We start from the raw sequence: 20,257 nt of genomic DNA, 5'->3' as shown, positions 1-20,257 counted from the left end.
TATTTAAATCGTATGATTTGTTAATTAAAATTAAATTTTAATAATTCAAATTCAAATATTGTAATTTTTGTAATTAAAATTTAATTTTTGATAATTTTAAAAATAAAAATATGAATAGTTAAAATTAGTGCCCATTGATTATTGGTATAGAATATAAATAGATAAACCATAATTAGTATCTCTTTAGTTTAATGAACAAAATAATTCTTAAGTCAAGTTTGTCTTTGTCGTTTTCGTCCCAACCCTTTCAGTGCAGACTGGGCACCCTTAACGAACATGGCCTTAGTTGAGATGTTTTTCCGAAGAATAAAATTTATAAAATTGTTTGCCTAAGGAATTTAAAAAAAAAAAAAAAAAAAAAGGAAATTGAGATGACGAGAACAAAATACTCTCACATCACATGCAGCAATTGTTTGGGTACAGAGAATTCTAGAAAAGTGTATTTGAATTGAATATTTATGTTAGTAATTCTATGATTTCCATGAGAGTGAGAAATGGCAAAAAGGGCACAAAGGATGATCAAAATTTGATTTTAATCGAATTAATTGATTAAATTAATTTAATTTGATTAATGGTTGGTAAATAATTAATTTTAATTAATTATAAAAAATAATTTTAAAATAATTTTGATTTCTAATTAATTTAATTTGAAAATCAAATTAACTAAAATATAATAAAATCTATATATAAAATTATTTATTTAAATTCAAGTTATTAAAGTTTTTAATTTAATATTTTGATATTTAAATATTTTTGTTAGATGATATTATTTAGTTTGTTTTAAATATAAGAAATTAAAAATATAATTTAACTTAATATATTTTATTATTTAGTTAACCAAAAAATTAATCAAACTGATCGAATTAATTATGATAAGTTAATTTTTTAAATTAAAAAATATAGTTCGATTAATAAAAATAAAATAATATAATTTGATTAATTTAATTTTAAGTAATTTAATTCAAAATTAATCAAATTGATTGAATAAATACTCTTAAAAATTTATTGTTTTTCAAATGTATATTAAAAAATACATAATTTTCTTCAACGTTTTTCATTTACTTTTTGGTTTCTTTCACCTAACCTAGGATTTTGTACAAAACGGTAGTAAAAGGTTAAAGGAGAGAACATTTGGCCATTACTAACATTTTTCTTTTAATGAAATTTTCAAACAAACTAAATGTAATTTGATAAAGAGAAAATTTTGAAATCTTAACGTTTCATATTCAAATCATAGTGTATGCAAATTTGATCAAAGTTTATGTTTAAATTTATTTAATTATATATAGTTCAGTTTAATTAATTTGTTTGTTTGACTAATAATTTAATAAAAAAATAAAAACAAAAAATTTGTTATTATATTTATCAATTACATTTATCAAGCAAAAATAAAATAAAATAATATTACCTATGTTAAGGACACATCCATGAAAAAAAAAAAGTTTGAGGATAAAATTTTTAATAAAGGTGAATTTTATCATTCTATTATAGGTTAATATTAAATTTTGCTATTGTCCTATAATTTCATTGAATTTTACCATTATACTTTCAATGTTATTAATTTTTTATATGTAATAATAAAAAATGATGAAAATGCATCATTGTCATTATTAAAATATTATGCAAATTATTCAAATTTCATTGGTTTTTTCAAAATCAACAAAAATGAAAATACAATAATAAAATTTACCATTTGAATTAACAAAATTATTTCGTGAAATATTAATACTAATATTTCAGTTTCATTATTTTTTAAAATATTTAATGAAATTGAAAGTACAGTAAAAATTTCAACAAAATAGTTACAATGACAAATTTTAACGAAATTAAAATATAATAATAAAAATTCAATATTAACCCTTGGTGGAGTGACAAAATTCTACTTTCCCCTTTTTTTTCATTATCTATTTAAAGCTTAGCTTTAAGTGGATTGCTGATGAATGGGCTTTCTTTGTCGTTTCTAAGTTCAACATACCAAGTCACGGTAGCAAATTGATGCCGAAACTGAAGCTCTAAATCCCAGCTGTCGGACTGTTATCTTTCTTTTTTTTTTGGGTAAAAAAATTAGAGATAAATAGATTATTCAATCTCTTAAATTATAATAAAATGTATTATATTTGATAATTTAAAATAAATGTTACAAGTCATGTATTCGAGATAATTTCAACAAATAATCATTAATAAGATTCGAACTCAAAATTTTTTCATCAATAAAAATTATTTTTTTAAATACAAGAAATAAAAATTGATTGTGAAAAACATAAATCGAATCAAATCAACTACCATTGTTTAATTTCCATGGAATGATTTGCTTAATTTATATAATGGGGTCCATAGACATTTGCATGTAACTAAACCATGTTGCTCCAATTTCCAAAAGTTTTGGCATGGTGTTTCAAAAGTTTTAGTGGAAACCCAATGAGCTGTGCCTTTGCCTTGCCATACATCATTACACTAACTTGCCATGTTGATTTTTTACATTAAGTATTTCAAAATTTCATACCCTTTTTCTGTTGTGATCCCATAATTTGATAATGGGGCTCCCATGTTCGTTTTTTTTTTTTTTTTTTCTAAAACATGTTGGTGTGGTAATTTGTATGACAGCTTACGTTTTAATCATGTCATTCTGTTATCAATCTTTTAGATAAAATCTATTAGGATGACTGAATTTGGTATAATATACAAAGTTTAATGGCTTAATTGAAATAAATTAAAGTTTGGTTATCCAAATGAAATTTTAGTTAAAATTCAGTGACCATTGTCAAAATTTTATCAATCCTTCTTCCACAAAACTATTAGAAACACATGAAAACTTGAATCTACTCACACAAATGGAATGAAAATAAAACACGAAAATCAATAAGCTTTATACCATTTCTCCACAGATTCTCTTCCACTTTTGGCGATGAAATATGCTTTTTCTTGTTGCAAAATATGATGAAACAGACCTTCCCCTTTCCTTTTCGCCTTTCGGCCAGTGGGCTGTGGCATTAGGCCTGCATGCCAACCGGAAGGTATGATTCCAGATGCTTGCAGGGCATGCTTGAAGGGGACCCACACCAATATTAATCTCCATTCATTGGACTTGTTTTAAAGCAATGGGAACCGATTCCCTGAAGATGTTTGCTGATAATGGTTTACATTAAATCGAATTTGATTTAAATTTTTTGGATAATGAATAATATTATAAATTTTTAAAATTTGATTTGAATTCGAATTAATTTTTTCATGTAATAAATTTGATTCAAATCAATATTTACTAATTTAGTTTGGTTCAATTATCAATTTTTAAAATTTAATTTTTTATTCTTTATATATTATTTTAATAAGATTTTAAATATATTTAAATATAAAATAATTATTTTTATTTTATAAAAATTAACAAAAATATATAATTTAGTTTGATTTCTTTTAATTTTTTACATTTCTATCTTAAATTTGATTTAAACTTAATATATCTAAACTATCAACTATCTTTTAAATTAATTGATATATTATTAAAATTAACACTTAAAAATTACGAGTTTAAAAGAATTTAAATTTATTTTTTTTCAATAATGTACGTAATTAGTGATATGAATAGAATAAAAAAATTAATTTGGACAAAATCAAAATTTATAATTTCGAATCAATTTTTGATTTTTAAAAATTTTTCACACCTTTAAAAAAAAATCTAAAAAAACAAAATTTCAGTTACAAAGAGTGCAGCAATTTATATCAGGTAATGATGGGATATTATCATTTTAGTCAAACAAATCCTAGAAGTGGTCTTCAAACCCAGTTAAATTTGGAATTTCGTCGATGATTCCCTTCCAGCGTTGTCATAATTTTGCTGGGAACATCATCTATGAATTCCCCCATTCATCCACCAAATTAGGCTTTGTTTGGTGGTGGGGTAGTGCTTTTGTTCACATCAAATTCTTGTTTATTTATGAGCAATACTATTGTTCCAACCAACGATAATGGAGAAAAAAAAAAAACACAGCTTCCCAAAGCTTCTAACTTTTAGAATACAATTATTAAAATTTAAAACTTCTTATTTGATAGTGCATAAACAATTTGTTAGAGAAAGTTCTATAAATAAATTGTGAATATATTTAAATTTTATTTATTTATATTTATTTATTATACTTAATAAATAATAATAAATATTATTTAAAATTTATTAATTAAATAAACGGATTATATTTCACGCCCCAAAATTTTAGAAATCCTTATAAATATTAAATAGATTTAATTGGAACTCAATCTAAAATTGTTAAATTTATTATTTGTGATCCCATAATCTAATTTTATGTCTTATAATTTAATAGAAGTTAAAATTCAATTGTTATTTGTCTATTTACTGTATTTATCAATCATTATTTATTATAAACTCTTAAAATCCATAAATTAGTCACAAGTGTTTAAATCATAACTATGTAAATTTAAAAGTAGTCAAATTAATTTTTAATTTCCTCAACAATTAATCTCAAAATCACCAAAAGATTAACTCAATATAAAAAATTCATATCTTGATATAAATGATTTTGGATTCAATCTTATCAATTGTCCTTGATACTAATTTTGAATGCATCTTGCTTGTATTTTGATATTCTTTCAATCAAATTATAATTTAATTAGCTCCTCAAAATTAAATGTCAAGATCTATCACTATAAGAATCATTCCAAATAAATACAAAATAAATTGTGTAGTCTAAGTGGAGCTACAAAGCATCATCACGATGCAGAGCATTTTGCTCAAACTTGAGCTCAAGGTAAATGTGTTTTCAATTCTTTCTTTTTACAAAGGAGATCATTGCCCAAAGAGAATTATGAAAGAAAATTTTTAAGAGAGATGGATGAAGCATTTGAACTCAATTCCAAATTTAACTGTATTCCCGATTTGGCTATACATATATAAACTTAAAATCAGCTTTGTCCCTGAATCTGGGTTATTATTTGCTATTTTCAACTGGTTATACTACAAAAAATTTCCAGCTGAAATACGTCATGATCAAATAATGATCATTAATTCTTTAAGCAAATAAGGTCATCAAAGGATTCTGGACATCCCCATATGTGATTAAACCGTAGGAAGTAACAGAGTAACTTATTCTATATTTGACGCAGTTTCCAAGCATCATCTTACATCACTTCTCATAAACAACTTGTTCTCCATGTTACTGGCAGTGCAGCAAGCTCTATTTTCGGGTTTAACAACATTTCTTTAAAAAAAAAAAAAAAAGACTGTTATCAGCTGGAGCAAATATCTTTCTGTCTTCAGAGATGCAGTTAGTCCCCATATGCCTGTATTTCAATGATCGAAGGTGCCAGGGTTACAGAAGTTGTGCTGATCCCCTTGGTGCTGGGGCAACCAATGTTCAATGATTGCATTCTCAGCAAACGGCTAGTAGACGACATTAATCCATAGCAGTCCACGCCCCATAGGAATGGCCATCTATGGCTTAGCTCCTTTGACAGGAAAGCAATTAGAGAGAAACAAAGGATATGTTAGGAGACCTATCACTAACAATGGTAGTAATCAACTACACATGGTAAAATGCAAAATCGTGAAGCAATCACTTCACAAGACCCACATGGATATTAGATGGCACACCGACATGCATGGATGTCTTGTGTAACAAAATACATATGGTTAGAGGCAATTCATGTGCAGAAAATGCTGTTTCATTACCTAAACAGTTTGCTAGTTGTTGGTCAAATTGAGCTACTGGATCCTGCACGTCCTTCCATAGCCAGAGATGATATGGAGCTATGGAGAGACCAGAGATAATAGCAGTCTATTATAAATTTATTCAAAGAGAAAATAATTAATACTGAAGACTTCTACTGCCACGATTTTAGTTTAATCCATCTGCACAAAGTGCATGTCATCATGAAAATAATTTCCAGTATAGTGTTCCATAAAAGAAAATTTTCTTAATTATTTAAGCAAAGGAAGAAGGGGTGCGTCTCTGTTGGCCTGAAATTTTACTTTTACTTCAGACCACAACTCAGTGAGCTTCAGCACCTACCTGTGCATTTTATTTTTCAGTAAACCTCAGGTACACAACGTCAAGCATTATTCAAATTTAAATAATTTATCAAAGCCCCTGAAGTACCAAAGCTTTTGAGACTCCAAACTGCTAAAAAAACTACATAAATATCCTAGTCAACTAATATGGAGTGGACAATCCCACAGGTTGCTATAAACTGAATTTGGTTTAACTGAATAACTTCTACTGCTTTCTCACAATGACATGTAATAATAAAATGAACCAAGAAAACTGGATTCAACAAGAATGGGGTCAATGAATAGTTTTCACTCTTCCTGATAAATTAATTCAAATAACAGGAACGACAAGAATGCCAAGATAGAATCTTAAATGGGCAAACTGACTGTTACAAATATGTTAATTTTCACATGATACTGCTAAATTTTAAACTAGAGCAAAGAGACCAAACTTACTGTACATGATTGCTGAATCGCCTTTTCACCAATGACACAATAACAGTCACATCATCAAGCTTGCCTCCCCTATATCCCACATACCCAGCTGCCTGTGCCTCATCTGCAAATGGGCTCCTAACAGATGATAACTGACCAACCTCCTGCGCTTTAGTTGCCAAGAGTTCTGCTATTTCCTGCAATACAAATACACTTACAACCAAAGAAAAGGCATCCATAAAACAAAGTAAGTTTTACCAAGATTAAAACACCAGCTTTTATTTTCATAAAAAAGATAAAAACATAGTCTGTACTAGAAAACTTAGCTGTACTTGTTTGGGATTGAGACCAGAATTTCATTTTAATAGTCAAATTAATTAATTGAAGTTATACAGCAATATTTTGGGTGGACAACAGTAAAAAAGAAAGGTCATTGTTGCAATTGTATATCATTTTGAATTTGCTGCTCAAATCTAGTTCAAGAACCAGGAAAGAAATGTTGGGTTACCATGTAATAACACCATATTTTGTCGTTCCATGCACCTACATTTTGCATGTTACTACTATTGGGAAAAGGAAATGGAAACGAAACATCAGTGATAAGCACCTGAGGCCTCATATTCTCTTGCAATGATTTGAATACAACTGAAGCTACATCTTGCTCATATAGATTATCAAAAAGTCCATCAGTTGCAGTGATAATCACATCACCTTCATTCAAATCAAATCTGTAAACCTGGAAGAAATCAGCAGCCACTTGTAAAAAATTTGACCTGAAAATTTTCCCTTTCGAGAGGAGGGGAATGGAGCTTTCACCTTTCACTTTGCAACTAGAAAGAAATTCAACAGATGTTTGATAAGAAGACGTTGTGTTGTTCAAATCAGATTTTCAAAGACGGCAGAATTACAAATGCCTTTTCTTCTTTTGTATGCAATTATAAGAAAATTATATGTAACTTTTATCAGAAATGGAATTCAAAGCATTCTACCTCTACAAAGTCGGAGGGATGATCTCCTCTTTCAATCTGTACGGGAAAATTGAACTCGTAAACCATTCGCGAAGACCTCTTAAATACAGTGCCGTTTCTGATGATCATGAAGCCTGAATCACCAATACTGGCCACATGGAGAGCCTGCAGATTCAAATTGTCATTGACAAAATGGAGCACCAAGTACATTCTGAGCTCTTTTTTGCCCCTTGATTAAAACCAAGCTATGAAATCATTGAGAAAATGTAATCTGTTTGTCCCCAGAAAATAGATTGACTTCCAAACAATCAGCATCAATCCTCAGTCCAGGCATGTTTTGATAACCAGAACTTTTACTTGTTTGCTCTTTTTACATTTAAGTGATTCAATCTCAGTAGTGTACCCTATCGTTTGAATATGAAGAATCTTTTTGTAGATTATTATTAATATTCTTAAGTCCTGAAAGCAATCTGATGGAGAAATCATCATGCATGCAAATAAGATTCTCAATAAGAATTCAAATGTTCATTAACTGGTTAACCTTGCACTTCGTGCAGACAACAAAAAGTTCAGAGAAAAGAAAATTTACAGAAAATTGCAGGGCTTATTCAAGATCTTCAGCAATCAATTATATTTAATAATGAGTCTATTTCTATATTGATTAAGTTACCATGCCTCTAGTGAAGTTAATTAGGTTTGTTAAGTTTCTTGACTCAAGGCTCATTAATAAATCCTAGATTTTGATAGAATTTGGTTGTCATGTTGGTTGGTCCGTAAGCCTGGGTGATTAGGGTTGGGTTGTAAGTTTTCATTTAATAACTGAGCGAGTTAGAAAGGGGGGGAGGGGAGAAAGATTCTATGATATAATGACTAATATAAGCATCTTTTTGCAATTTGTACATAATAAACGCATGTCAAGTTGAATCATAAATGACAACATACCTGATCATCAAAGTAAGCAACCAAAACCGTAGATGAACCATAAGATTGAGTATTCGCAGCAGCTTTATTAAGGATCTCTTCTGGGTCAGTTATTGGAACTCCATTTCTATCAGACACAATTTTTTCACAGTTTTCCATAAGTTCTTTTGCATATAGTCCAACACTAATCCCTGAAGAACAAGATAGCAAACAAATAATTCAGTTTAGACATTGCAAAACCTAGGATGACACTTATTCCGTGTTTCAGTATGCTGACTGAGATTCAACATATATTTAATATAAATTTTATATATCCAAGCAATTCTTTCCTAGTTTGCAAATGCAAGGACAAAAAAGCAACATAAACTCATGCCATTCAAAGAATTAGTCATAGTGAAAACAAAGAAAGGCGAAAACTAAAATGAATAATACCTTCAAGTGACCAATGACCAACTCCATCAGCAACACCGAGCCACTTCTGGCAAGCAATAAAATAAGCATTCTCTCCACCTGCGAAGGCCTGGAATTATTACTTTTTGAATTACTCACACAGTATTTTCAAACTCAAATCAAACATGCATCAAAGTGTTCAGGCTACCAACGGCTTTCAGAATTCAATTTTTCAAAGGAAACATTGTTACATTCAAAGTTAAGAAAGTTACTCTCACTAACATGGTAGAGATTTTATCAATAATATTAAAATGTCAAACTAGACAAAACCTGATTGTAAATTTAAGTAACAGAGAATTTTTATTTTGCATTGTCTAATTTGGGAACAATTCCCAAAATATTACAGAAAATACAACTTTTCTGGAAAATTAAAACAATTAACACAGAAAGTAAATTTATGGTCATCGTAAAGTACCTTTTTGGGATTTGGCAATAGAGCGGCACCAGAATATAAGAAAAATCCTGCTGTTGAGACTTCCTCCCTGTTTGCACACATTTATATAAACAAACATGAGGATGGAAGAGAACTCCTCAAGAAGTAATCCAGATGCTAGCCCTGGTTATCATCTTTGGTCTGGCATGTTAGTAACTTCTATACAAAGTTTAGTAGTTTGGCAGTCCCTCCCCCATCCTACCCAAAACCCTCAGGCCCTTTTTTGGGGAGGGGAAATAATGATTGTTGTTTCCTCACATTTTCCAAAAGAACGTGAAACATCAATCAAGTATTTTAAGCAAAATCAAAATGAGGACAACACCAATGGAACAGACAAGAGGAGAAAACTTTTCAACCAGCTGTTTGACCTTTCGCATAAAATTTTGTGAATAAGAATTACAATAGACAGAAACCTCTTTGCACAAAGTATGGTAACATAAGGGAGATGGATAAACTTGTTGCTCATGTGTGAATATTCATTAAGCAATAGAGCAGTGTACCTTTCCAAAGTTGTACCACCTGACTGTAACTCTACACCTTTAAGCATTGGTGCTCTGACTTTATTACCACTTTGTGCATCAACCTCAGTTATCTCTTCTTTGAAATATGAGAAAGGCACACCCTCATCTGACTACAAACAACACATATACAAAAGAACTTCAGGTCCTTTAATTTGAGACATACATTTAGATCCTATAATGAGTTTTTCGCATTGATAATGCATTTGGCTTCAAAATAAAGTATGACACAGACAATAGCTGCTGACATGCATTGGCAGGCAGCACTTGACAATTAGGAGAAAGGAACCATATTTAATCCACATCAATATTCTTTAAGCTGGTTCTAGGTTTCTGCGACTTAATAAAATTTAAAACTCTGAAGAATAGAAAATATATTACCAAGAACTTGTCCTGCTCATGAGAATTCCACAACTTAAAAGACATATAGCCAGAAAATTAAACCCAAAACATGCCTAAAGCCTTAGATTGTAATTCATCTTTAGATGGTCAAATCCTAATTTACAATCCATTTCTATAGCTTTGCAGGCACGTCTATAGCATCTAAACAGCCAGAATATTTAGATTAATGCTACAAGGTTATCAATATTTGTCTTTGTTAACCTTGGGTTAGTTGCAGAGAAACAGAATTCTTACTTGACATTACTTAGGCCGTAAGTCTTAAAAACTTGGATGGCATCTAAAGGCAATAAGGATAATTGTTGAAGATTACTTTCTATGTAAAATTATTTAAATCACAATATGAGGGAAAACCATTAGATATCTTATCATTAATTTTTTCATTATTTGTAGTATTACATTTACTACAATGTTGATTAGGATGTCTATACTCGAATATAAATACCCCAAAGGAACATGTGGTAACTGCTCAAATAAACAAAAACAGAGAACTAACCAATTTTGAGCTCTTCAATAAGTCATTATCAACAGATTCATCCACTGTCTTGTGGACTGTTGCCTCATTGAGAGTTGACTCAACCTCAGATAAAGTGGAGTTCAGCTTAACTTCACTAACATCACCGACACTGGCATCCTCAATTATCACTAACATTTTTGATGCATTTATGCTAAGTTCCTCGCTATGTTCTTTGGAAGGCATAGATAGATGAGCAACTTCTTTACCAGCATTATCCTTGCCTCTTTCCTGGAACTTAAGACTATGAGGCACTTCAATATTGGAGCAGGCCCCTAAAGAAGTAGATTGAGTTGTGATTTCTCTTTCAGAAGCTGCCACTTGAGCACGAACCTCTTCTACTGCTAAATCCATCTTAGACTCCATATTCAAAGTAGCATCCTCAATTTTATCAACACTCTTACCATTTCCATCAGAAGCACCACTATTGTCTTCCTGGGATTTAACACCGTGGGGCACGTCACTTTCAAAACCAGACTCTAAAGAAGCTAATTCAGTAGTAGTTTCACTTTCAACAGCAGAAGCTGCCAATGGAGGAGAAACCTTCTCTATTTCAGGAGCTAAATTCATCTTTAACACCATATTCAATGCATTACCTTGAATTTTACCAAAATTCTCACAATGTCCCTCAGAAGAATCACTATTTTCTTCCTGCAACTTAACACCGTGGGGCACTTCAATTTTGGAACCTGACTCTGAAGAAGCTAATTGAGTAAGAATTTCACTTTCAACAGCAGAAGCTGCCAATGGAGGAGAAACCCTTTTTAAATCAGGAACTATATCCTCTTTTAACACCATATTCAAATTAGTAGTACCCTCGGTTTTACGAATACTCTCAACATTTCCCTCGGGGGCATTATCATGTTGTACTTTAACAACATTATCAAGCTCAACATAACCGTCTTTAGGATGTATATTCTTAGAAGGATCAACTGATTTTTTTTCAAGCTCTGTGTCATTACCTATAATAACAGAGGCAACTTTCTCTCCAACAACGTCAACTAGTTTGGTTGTATTACGTCTAGATTTTCTCTTAGGTTGAGATTTAACTTTCAAACTATGGCCAACTTTCTTGCTGACAGGCTCTGCTGCTTCAGGCTCTCCATCAGAAACATCAACCTCATTAATACTGCTTATGTCTTCTTTGCCCAAATCTTGGTCACCAACTTTGACAACAATCTTAGCACTTTCATTGGTTGCTTGAGATTGGTTGGCTTTATTTATTTCCATTTCCCTCTCATCCCCAAACCGGAAGATGATGCTGCCATCAGAACACTCTGCCCATTCATCAATGCTCACAATTATAAGGAAAAAAAATAGCAACAGCCATATATTTAATTCAAGTAAGAAATTAATAAAATAAAGCGCACTTTCAATTTTCAAACAACAAAAAAAGCAGAGTTATGCATTCTATTCGTGGATTATGTTATTCTTCATCAGAGTTGATAGAAAAAACAGTGGATTCGATCATTCGAAAGTAACCAAACAGAAGGAATCAGAGCTTTTTAAGGGCGTACCGGTTGTGGAAAGGATATCTAAATCACCAGAAACGGAATCCGAATTGGAAAATGAGGATTTGGAGACGAACTGGGGACTGAATTTGGGGTTGACAGCAGAGAGTCGAAGCGTGTGTAAAGGTAATGGAGGGAAGGGGAAGCGGCAGAAGAGCGATTGGTTGCAGCAGGGGAAGATAAAGGAGCGAGCTTCAAGAGAGGCGAAGAAGAAGAGATGAGCAGCCATACTAAAGTTTATGAGGACGGAATTGGTGGTTGGGGAAAGAAGAGGGAGAGCGTGGCCATGCTCGTTTTTCAAGGAATTCATTCGTATTGGTGGCTTAATATGGATAAGGAAATTATAGGCTGGGATCGGGTGACCATAGAAGGTTCAATTCTACATTTTGACACGTGTCAAAAGAAGAAAATTGTAGTGGAAAAAATCTAAGCATTAAATACTCTCCCGCCATAGTTTTTTTTTTTATTATTATTATTATTAATATTGATTATTGATATTTTATTAAAATTTTTTAAAATATTTGGATTAGTAATATATGTAAAATAAAATAAAAACAATTTGAAAAATATTAATCCTTAAAATCAAATTAAAACATTATTTTATGAGACTGTAATTTTTCTTTTGTTTTATAAATGAATCATCAAGCGAAGAAAAATCAGAAGAATGAAATCTGGAGCATGAGCATCACAAATGCTAGCGGTGAGATGGGGCTCTCCATTGAGATTTAGGTGATTCAGGGGAGTAGATAGATATATTTTCAATAGCTGCTAATTGCTTTGATGAGACAAAGGGGAGGATCCTGGAGTTAAAATTGAATTAGAGTCGGTGGTTTGGTTTGGCACCTTTGAACAGGAAAATTGTTTTGACTGGCAATCAATCAACACACATTCGATTCCCTAAGTAAATAAAATCCACCATGTTCTTTAATTTCTTCCACAGTTTTCACTTGGAGATTCACTTGCCACTCATCCATACATTCGTTGTTGGAGACTTGAAGTGGCATCGACACTTCGAGAAAAACCAGCCTATGAGAAAGATAATTTAGAGAATTGTAGGATTAAACAAACAGTCAAGTTGCGTTTAAAATATGACAAGGAACCAGAAGACCAAAGACTTCTTGAATTCAAAACAACCAAGAAAAGATAACGAAAAGCGGATGTTGAATTATAGTTGAATCGCTAATTGAACGGTACAAGAGGTTGTTGAGAATAATGATTCGAATCTTATAAAAAATTTATTTGAAATTTATTAGAGATTTATTTGATATTTATCAGATATTATTTGTGGATAAGAAGATTTGTGAAATAAGAATTTTAAGAGAAAAATAATTTTTAATATGTAAATTTAATTTATAAGAAAAAAATTAAAAAAAAATATTTTTAATAGATAAATTTAACTTATAAGAAAAGAATTTTAAGAGGAAATTGATTATTAATGGATAAATTTGTATGGTTATAAATATGTGAAGTCTTTACAGGATTAGGTATGAAAAAAAATGTAAGAGAGTTATAAGATTTTGTAAGATAGATATCTTATAGGAATATTGAGGCTCTACGTCTTATATGTGTATATGTTTGTTTGTGAGTGAACTAGAGAAGACTGAAAAGATCTACATAAATATGATGCATAGAAACATATGAATATGTATTTGATTATGTTAAAAGGGTACACAAGAGTTTGTATTTGTTTAAGTTAAAAATACTTCTTAGGATTAAAAGAGATTAAAAGTATTTTATGAGTATTGATTGTTAAATAAAATTAATGATTTGATGTATATTTATAATTTTTTATAATTAATAAATTTTATTTTTTATTTATAGATATAAATTGATTGGATCGAATTATATTAAATTATTATATTTTATATATTTAATTTATTATTTAATTTTATTTTTATTAATGTGATTGAATTAAAAGCTTATATCACAACAGAACTCCTATGTTACAATGAAGAAACACATCCGTGGATCATTTGATATTGTTGGCTGTACCGAACCAAAGGACCAAAAAATGAGGCAAAGAAAAGGTACACGTGGTTGGGAGCAACGCGGAGATGTGGATGGACCTTAACTCCCCATTGGTCCGAAATCTATCGTCCTTATTTACATAGATATCCTCTCTAGATTTCATTATCCCACATGACTCTCTACAAATCCTTCGTTTGATTCTCTCACAACTCACATACTCATCAAAAAAAGATCAACTGTCCATTTCTACCAAAGGCTCGAGCGCCATACCGTCATATAGTTCGAGCGAAGAGAGAGAGAGTTAGAACTTAGAGAAACAAAGAAGAATGGCTGCAACATCCGGGGCTGTACTAAATGGCTTGGGGTCTTCATTTCTGTGTGGAGGAAAGAGGAGTCAGGCCCTGTTGGGTGCTAGCATTGGAACTAGAGTGGCAACCCCTGTTGCTGGAAGTAGGAAGTTGGTTGTTGTAGCTGCTGCTGCACCTAAAAAGTCTTGGATCCCTGGTGTTAGAGGTGGTGGCAACTTCATTGACCCTGAGTGGCTCGATGGATCGTATGTGTTCCCTCTTCCTTAACCTTCTTTTTTCCATGTTTCAGTAATTGTACTTCGCCGCTAATTTTCATTTTCTCCGTTTTAAACTGCAGGCTTCCTGGAGACTATGGATTCGACCCACTAGGTCTAGGCAAGGATCCAGCATTCCTTAAATGGTACAGAGAAGCTGAGCTGATCCACGGTCGCTGGGCCATGGCCGCTGTTGTCGGCATCTTCGTAGGCCAGGCCTGGAGTGGCATTCCATGGTTCGAGGCCGGAGCAGACCCAGGTACAATAGCCCCATTCTCCTTCGGCTCACTCCTGGGCACCCAGCTCCTCCTTATGGGTTGGGTCGAAAGCAAGCGCTGGGTAGACTTCTTCAACCCACAATCTCAATCGGTAGAATGGGCCACTCCATGGTCCAAGACCGCTGAGAACTTCGCCAACGCCACAGGGGAGCAAGGCTACCCAGGAGGCAAGTTCTTTGACCCATTAGGCCTTGCGGGAACCATCCAGAATGGTGTTTACGTTCCTGATTACGACAAGCTTGAGAGACTCAAGCTTGCTGAGATTAAGCATGCTAGAATTGCCATGTTGGCCATGTTGATTTTCTACTTCGAGGCTGGCCAAGGGAAGACACCCCTCGGTGCTCTTGGGTTGTAAAGCAATGAATGATATGTTAACGTAGATAATCGAGTTATGTTCTGGTGGAAGGAAAGTCTCGCAAGAAAACTGGAAATTTTATTGTTCGTTTTGCTGATGAGTTCCCCCCAATAATAGTTCAAAATTCTTTCTTCTGGATTGAGTTTGCTGACACATACTACTAATTAGTAATTCTGAGCAACCTCTGATCTCATTGATTATACACAGATTCTACTGATGCAGTATCTGTTGTCAATGGTTGCTGGAGCCGCGAGTTCCAAATTCTCCATTCATTTCATGGAATTTCTCAAATAATAAAGCCGACAGTGCGAACTAAAGCATCAGCAGGATTCAGGAACCATCTGGTAATATTCATGGAAAAAAAGGATGATTAACTCTCCTCAAAATGACAAATCTCTTATTAACTCTCGTACTGTAATATTTTATATAAACAAAAAGATTAGTATGCGTAGCATTAAAGAAGAAAAAAAAAAAAAACTAAGTCGAGTTAATTAAGCTCCAACGTAAATGATTTATCCTCATCAAGCCTACTTATCTTAATTATATAAGAAACAAGCTCTAAGAGCATCATTTACTTTGGAACTTTGTCTTTAAAAATTGTGTTAACATGAAAAACAAGGTTATAAATTGAAGGACGAACAGTGGATAATGATGAACAGTGCATGCCTTAATTATTCTTCATGTTGTTATTGATTTGTTTGTACAAGTAGTTGGCACTATAATTTATGATTCAAGCGTATACCTAAATTATTAGGATTATCTTAGTAGGTGGCAATCTGGCACGTTAGTACTCATCATCAAATTGCACCTTTTCCATATATTGGCTTAAGTTTTATAAAAAAAAAAAAAAAAGTATGCACATATTGTTAATATTACAATGCCGTTTATGCAAAATTTTTATATGTTGAATTTATATTGTTATAATTAAGAGTTTTTTTTATAAATTAAAATTAAAAACTTAATATTCTATTATGTTACATAACAAATGTTCACTACAAAAAATTATTTCCAATTGACAAAGCTTTAGTAACTTTTTTAATTTTATTATATTTTTGATACAATATAATTAAATTTATTATATCTTTAATAAGATGTACACATAAATTCTAATAAGATTAAGTCAATATAAAATTTTCATTAAATTTTTTTTAAATAGTGCCTAAGTAAAGAGGGAATTATCATTTTAAACGAGTCCCTGTAGGCAGCCAAGCCCAGCCCAGACCCGATGTTGCCGGGTTCCCAAATCCCCAAATCTAGATACGCGCCGCAAAATCCCACTCTAGTCACATCTCCTCCAACTCCGCCATGGACTTCCCCAAGAACCCTTCCACAAAATCCCCCTCCTCCTCCTCCTCCTCCACCTCATCCTCTGCTGCCCACCACCCTCTTCCCTACACCACCACCGACAACGATCCCATGCACTCCTGGTGGGAATCCGTCTCCAAACAACGTTCCCGCATCCTTTCTCTCTCCTATCTCCTCCCATCCGATGGAATCACACTTTCCTCCTTAGCCGATTCCGACCGCCCCGCTCTTTCTCTCCTGTCCTCACCCGCCGCTTACACGTTAATTTCCTCTGCCCTTTCCTCTCCTTCCTCTGGCTCTGGCTCTGACCCTCTATGCCAATGGCTCTACGAAACTTTCCAGTCCTCTGATGCTCATCTCCGCCTCCTCGTCCTTTCTTTCCTTCCTCTCCTCTCCGGCATCTACCTTTCCCGTATCCACTCCTCGGATTCCTCTTCGCTGCCTTCCCTCGCCGGCTTTGAAGCTGTTCTCCTGGCCGTTTACTCTTCCGAAGCCAAGTCCCGTTCCGGAAAACCTATCCTCGTCCAAATTCCTGACCTCTCTCAGCCCTCTCTGTACCACACTCCTCGTAACAAGCCCGTTCATGACAGATCTAGACAATCCGTCGGCGTTTTATCACCGCCGCTCGAGCCACATTTAGCCGTTAAGTCAACTAAGCGAGCCGTCATCGTTGGAACCGCGCTTGATTGCTATTACAAACAAGTTTCTCAAATGCCGGCTTGGTCTAAGCTGGAATTTTGCAAATTCGCCGCCGCTTGGGCGGGGCAAGATTGTCCTTGCAGGACAAAATTTTACGGGGATGATCACGATCACCACGGAAACAGTAACGGACATGACCTCTTTTTTGAGGAGGGTTCGAGGTTTATTAACGGAACGGAAAACCGCGACGATGATGACGTGGACGTGGACGTGGAAGATGACGTGATTAAGGATGTGGTGGTGGAGATGGACAATTTGGGGATTAATATAGAAGATGCTGAGAATTTGGAAAAAAAGGGAGTCAGGATCCCGCTACCTTGGGAGCTCTTGAGGCCGGTGGTTACAATTTTAGGGCATTGTTTGTTTGGTCCTTCGAATTCGCAAGATGTAAAGGACGCTGCCTCGGTTGCGATTAGGTGTCTATACGCGAGGGCGTCTCATGATTTGGCGCCACAAGCGATCTTGGCGTTGCAGAGTCTGATTAGGCTTGATAAGAGCGCAAGAGCAGCAGCAAAGGCAGCTGCTACGGCTGCGGCAAACGGGTCTTCGAATACTAACACACCTAGCAAGGCTAAGAAGCCAGAAATCCTTTTGGTTTCCAAGTGATTTCAAGGTTTTGCTTCTGCAGGTAATGGATGTGTATAGTTGAGCTCAGGTATCTTTGTGTAGGATAAGTTATACTACGTGGATAATCAATTTTACTACTATTAGTTTATTTATTTTCCTTAGAATTGTTTTGATTATGCCTTTTTCTTTATTTATGTTTAGTGAGTTGTAGCATATGTAAGGTCTCGATGCTTATGGCTTTCTGATTGCTTAAAAGATTTGTGTTTTTATTTCGAATCGGTTTCAATTGAGGATTTACTTCTAGCTGTACTATCAGGCGATTGTTTTATTGATTTGGGGAAGGGGGCTTGGAACCTGCTCATGCAGCAACCATTGAGCCAAATGCTTGGGTGTGTTAAGCTTTTGGTTTTCTTGTAAAGTTGTCTTGTAATTTTTGCTAGGAATGATATATTACGAGTCTCTTATCTTTAACTGAGGCATACTCTTTTTTTCATCATTATAGCTTATGATTGGTGTTTTGAGCACTATATACGTTACTGCTTGTTAAGAGACTCTGCGCCTGTTGAATTTTAGTTCTGAGTAGGCCACCATTGTTAAGCTTATTCTCTTCCAAGTTCCTTATATTTACATTGCTGCAATAACTAGAGAGTTATATTTCTTCTTTAGCATAACACTATTGCGGTATTGCTAAATATGTTGTGCTATGGGGTAACTTTCTGAAACATATTTTTCTTGGTTTGTTTATGATTATGTTACCTTATAGAAATCTAAAGCCTAGTATGCATTAAGGATCATTTTATGAACACTAATTATTGAGGTCTACACCATAATATCTTGCTGACATTATCACTTTTATTACTATCATATGACTGAGGGATGGCTCAATTTTCTTTTTGTTTGGTTCACTGTCAAATATTATGAATTTATGACTTGAATTAATCTTATTCGGTGGATCACTTGTCAGATGAAATAGGGAAACTTTCATATAATTATTTCTTCTATTGTTCTATTCAAATTCTGCTTCTGTAGCACTTTATGTTGTATATAAATATGCTATCTGATAGGAATTCATACACTAGTATGGATTATGAATCAAATGATTGAGAAGTCATGAGGTCCATGGACTGAAGGGTGTTTAGTTTGGTGATGGATTTGATGGGAAAGTATGTGCCAGTTTAGTACTTTAACATTCAAGATTATTGGAAAGGAGTTTATACAGGCTGTAGGAAATTATGACATGGCAAGAAAGAAGAGGAAAAGGAGAACCATGCAACTAAGTATTCTCTGAGAATATCATCAAGATGTGGGTACCAAAAATAGTGCCTAAGATTTTGAGGCCTTCAGAGATACTGATGATTAAACTGCCTTCTTCTAAAGCCTGAATTCAACAAATTCACATTAGAATAGTGGCCTTTTAGGAATTTGGAGGCCAAAGGAATTCCATCTCTGTGCGAAGATTAGACTTTCAGATATTTCAAATGCTTTACATGCAAAGGCTGTTTTGATTAAAGCATAAGACTTCGAGTGGTAGGCGAGAATATAACACCCTAGAGATTAAAGAAAGGACCACTTTTGCTAGATTACTGTTTATTTTCAGGGAGAAGTGAAATGGTGAATGTTCTTTTTGACAGTAGAAGAAATGCAAAGTCATATATAGATTCAGTGCAGTTTAACTGTATACATGGAATCCTATTTTTTAGAAAAATATAAAAATAAAAAAATAAAAAGCAGTGTTATAGGCTTGTGCCATGGTGTTGTGAAGAAGAAACAGTATAATATCTTGGATATAAGCTCCTTAATTGTGATTACCCTTATTATAGCATTTCCCACGTTTTTCTGTGGTATGATATACCAAGTTATTTTTCATTTTCCCAATCAAGAACAGCTTTTTATTTCTCTGGGATCTTTACCTAAAGCTTTACCTGTTAGACCAAGCCCACCTTTTTACATCTTTGGATGTGTGTATGCCCATGTACATCCACGAGCTCTACTTGGATTGCTGCATATTTGTCTTTCTATGTATGTGATGATTATGATGCTATAAAAGACTAAAAGTTTGGGCTCTGATTGGTGCTTTTACTTTTTGTTACTTGTCCCTTGTTTTTTTTTTTTTTTTTTTTTTTTGCTTTTTAACTTTGTATTAAAAATACAAAAAGCAAATAGGAAACATGTGAATAAAAGGACTCATACAACTAATTTAAGTTGCTGCTAATGCATTGGAATTCTTTACATATATGTATATTGTTTGCATAGTGTTATCAGAAAATAGGAAGAAGCTGTTATAAATTTAAAAATAATTTTCTTGTTAAATGATTTTGTATTTTTAAGGGGTTTGTTGATTTTTTATATTATGGAGGATGGGTGGGAAGATGGATGGAA

General features: G+C 33.1%; 3 protein-coding genes across 9 annotated transcripts; 2 read left to right on the top strand and 1 right to left on the bottom strand.

Annotated features, from left to right (window-relative positions):
• Positions 1 to 4,842: 4,842 nt before the first annotated feature.
• On the bottom strand, positions 4,843 to 12,462 carry LOC111309121 (Protein phosphatase 2C family protein). 7 transcript variants are annotated; one of them, XM_022907997.2, is made up of 11 exons: positions 12,151 to 12,461; positions 10,616 to 11,910; positions 9,703 to 9,833; positions 9,185 to 9,251; positions 8,752 to 8,839; positions 8,341 to 8,510; positions 7,420 to 7,563; positions 7,038 to 7,166; positions 6,452 to 6,627; positions 5,678 to 5,755; positions 5,033 to 5,454 (listed from the first exon to the last, which is right to left on the bottom strand). In XM_022907997.2, the coding sequence occupies exons 1-10, from the start codon at positions 12,452 to 12,454 to the stop codon at positions 5,701 to 5,703; spliced, it is 2,559 nt and encodes an 852-aa protein (XP_022763732.2). In that variant the 5' UTR covers positions 12,455 to 12,461; the 3' UTR covers positions 5,033 to 5,454; positions 5,678 to 5,700. The 7 variants fall into 7 exon arrangements, with proteins under 7 accessions (XP_022763734.2, XP_022763732.2, XP_089604627.1 ...); XM_089748498.1 differs by having other exon boundaries at positions 5,317 to 5,454; positions 6,939 to 7,166; positions 12,151 to 12,462; XM_089748512.1 differs by having other exon boundaries at positions 5,317 to 5,454; positions 6,939 to 7,166; positions 10,616 to 11,894; positions 12,151 to 12,287.
• Positions 12,463 to 14,276: 1,814 nt separating this feature from the next.
• Positions 14,277 to 15,449, top strand: LOC111308369 (chlorophyll a-b binding protein CP24 10A, chloroplastic). Its single transcript, XM_089748497.1, has 2 exons — positions 14,277 to 14,665; positions 14,758 to 15,449. The coding sequence occupies exons 1-2, from the start codon at positions 14,439 to 14,441 to the stop codon at positions 15,305 to 15,307; spliced, it is 777 nt and encodes a 258-aa protein (XP_089604623.1). The 5' UTR covers positions 14,277 to 14,438; the 3' UTR covers positions 15,308 to 15,449.
• A 1,076-nt stretch (positions 15,450 to 16,525) lies between these two features.
• On the top strand, positions 16,526 to 18,371 carry LOC111309120 (uncharacterized). Its single transcript, XM_022907995.2, has one exon. It carries the CDS (start codon positions 16,613 to 16,615, stop codon positions 17,915 to 17,917), a length of 1,305 nt encoding a protein of 434 aa, XP_022763730.2. The 5' UTR covers positions 16,526 to 16,612; the 3' UTR covers positions 17,918 to 18,371.
• Positions 18,372 to 20,257: the final 1,886 nt, after the last annotated feature.

Source organism: Durio zibethinus, chromosome 2 (assembly GCF_047325235.1).
Source record: "Durio zibethinus cultivar Kanyao isolate XHJ-2024 chromosome 2, ASM4732523v1, whole genome shotgun sequence".
NCBI classification, from domain to species: domain Eukaryota; kingdom Viridiplantae; phylum Streptophyta; class Magnoliopsida; order Malvales; family Malvaceae; genus Durio; species Durio zibethinus.
The sequence above is the reverse complement of the archived record's forward strand: the minus strand, read 5'-3'. Positions and strand labels throughout refer to the sequence as shown.

Bases quoted from the DNA above. Each gene is read 5' to 3' on its own strand.
- LOC111309120 (XM_022907995.2), top strand. From the start codon at position 16,613: ATGGACTTCCCCAAGAACCCTTCCACAAAATCCCCCTCCTCCTCCTCC.
- LOC111309121 (XM_089748498.1), bottom strand. From the start codon at position 12,454: ATGAATTCCTTGAAAAACGAGCATGGCCACGCTCTCCCTCTTCTTTCC. The intron at 11,911-12,150 runs GTACGCCCTTAA...ATGAATGGGCAG, and splicing joins AGATATCCTTTCCACAACCG to AGTGTTCTGATGGCAGCATC. The intron at 8,840-9,184 runs GTACTTTACGAT...TAATAATTCCAG, and splicing joins TATTGCCAAATCCCAAAAAG to GCCTTCGCAGGTGGAGAGAA.
- LOC111308369 (XM_089748497.1), top strand. From the start codon at position 14,439: ATGGCTGCAACATCCGGGGCTGTACTAAATGGCTTGGGGTCTTCATTT. The intron at 14,666-14,757 runs GTATGTGTTCCC...TTTAAACTGCAG, and splicing joins CCTGAGTGGCTCGATGGATC to GCTTCCTGGAGACTATGGAT.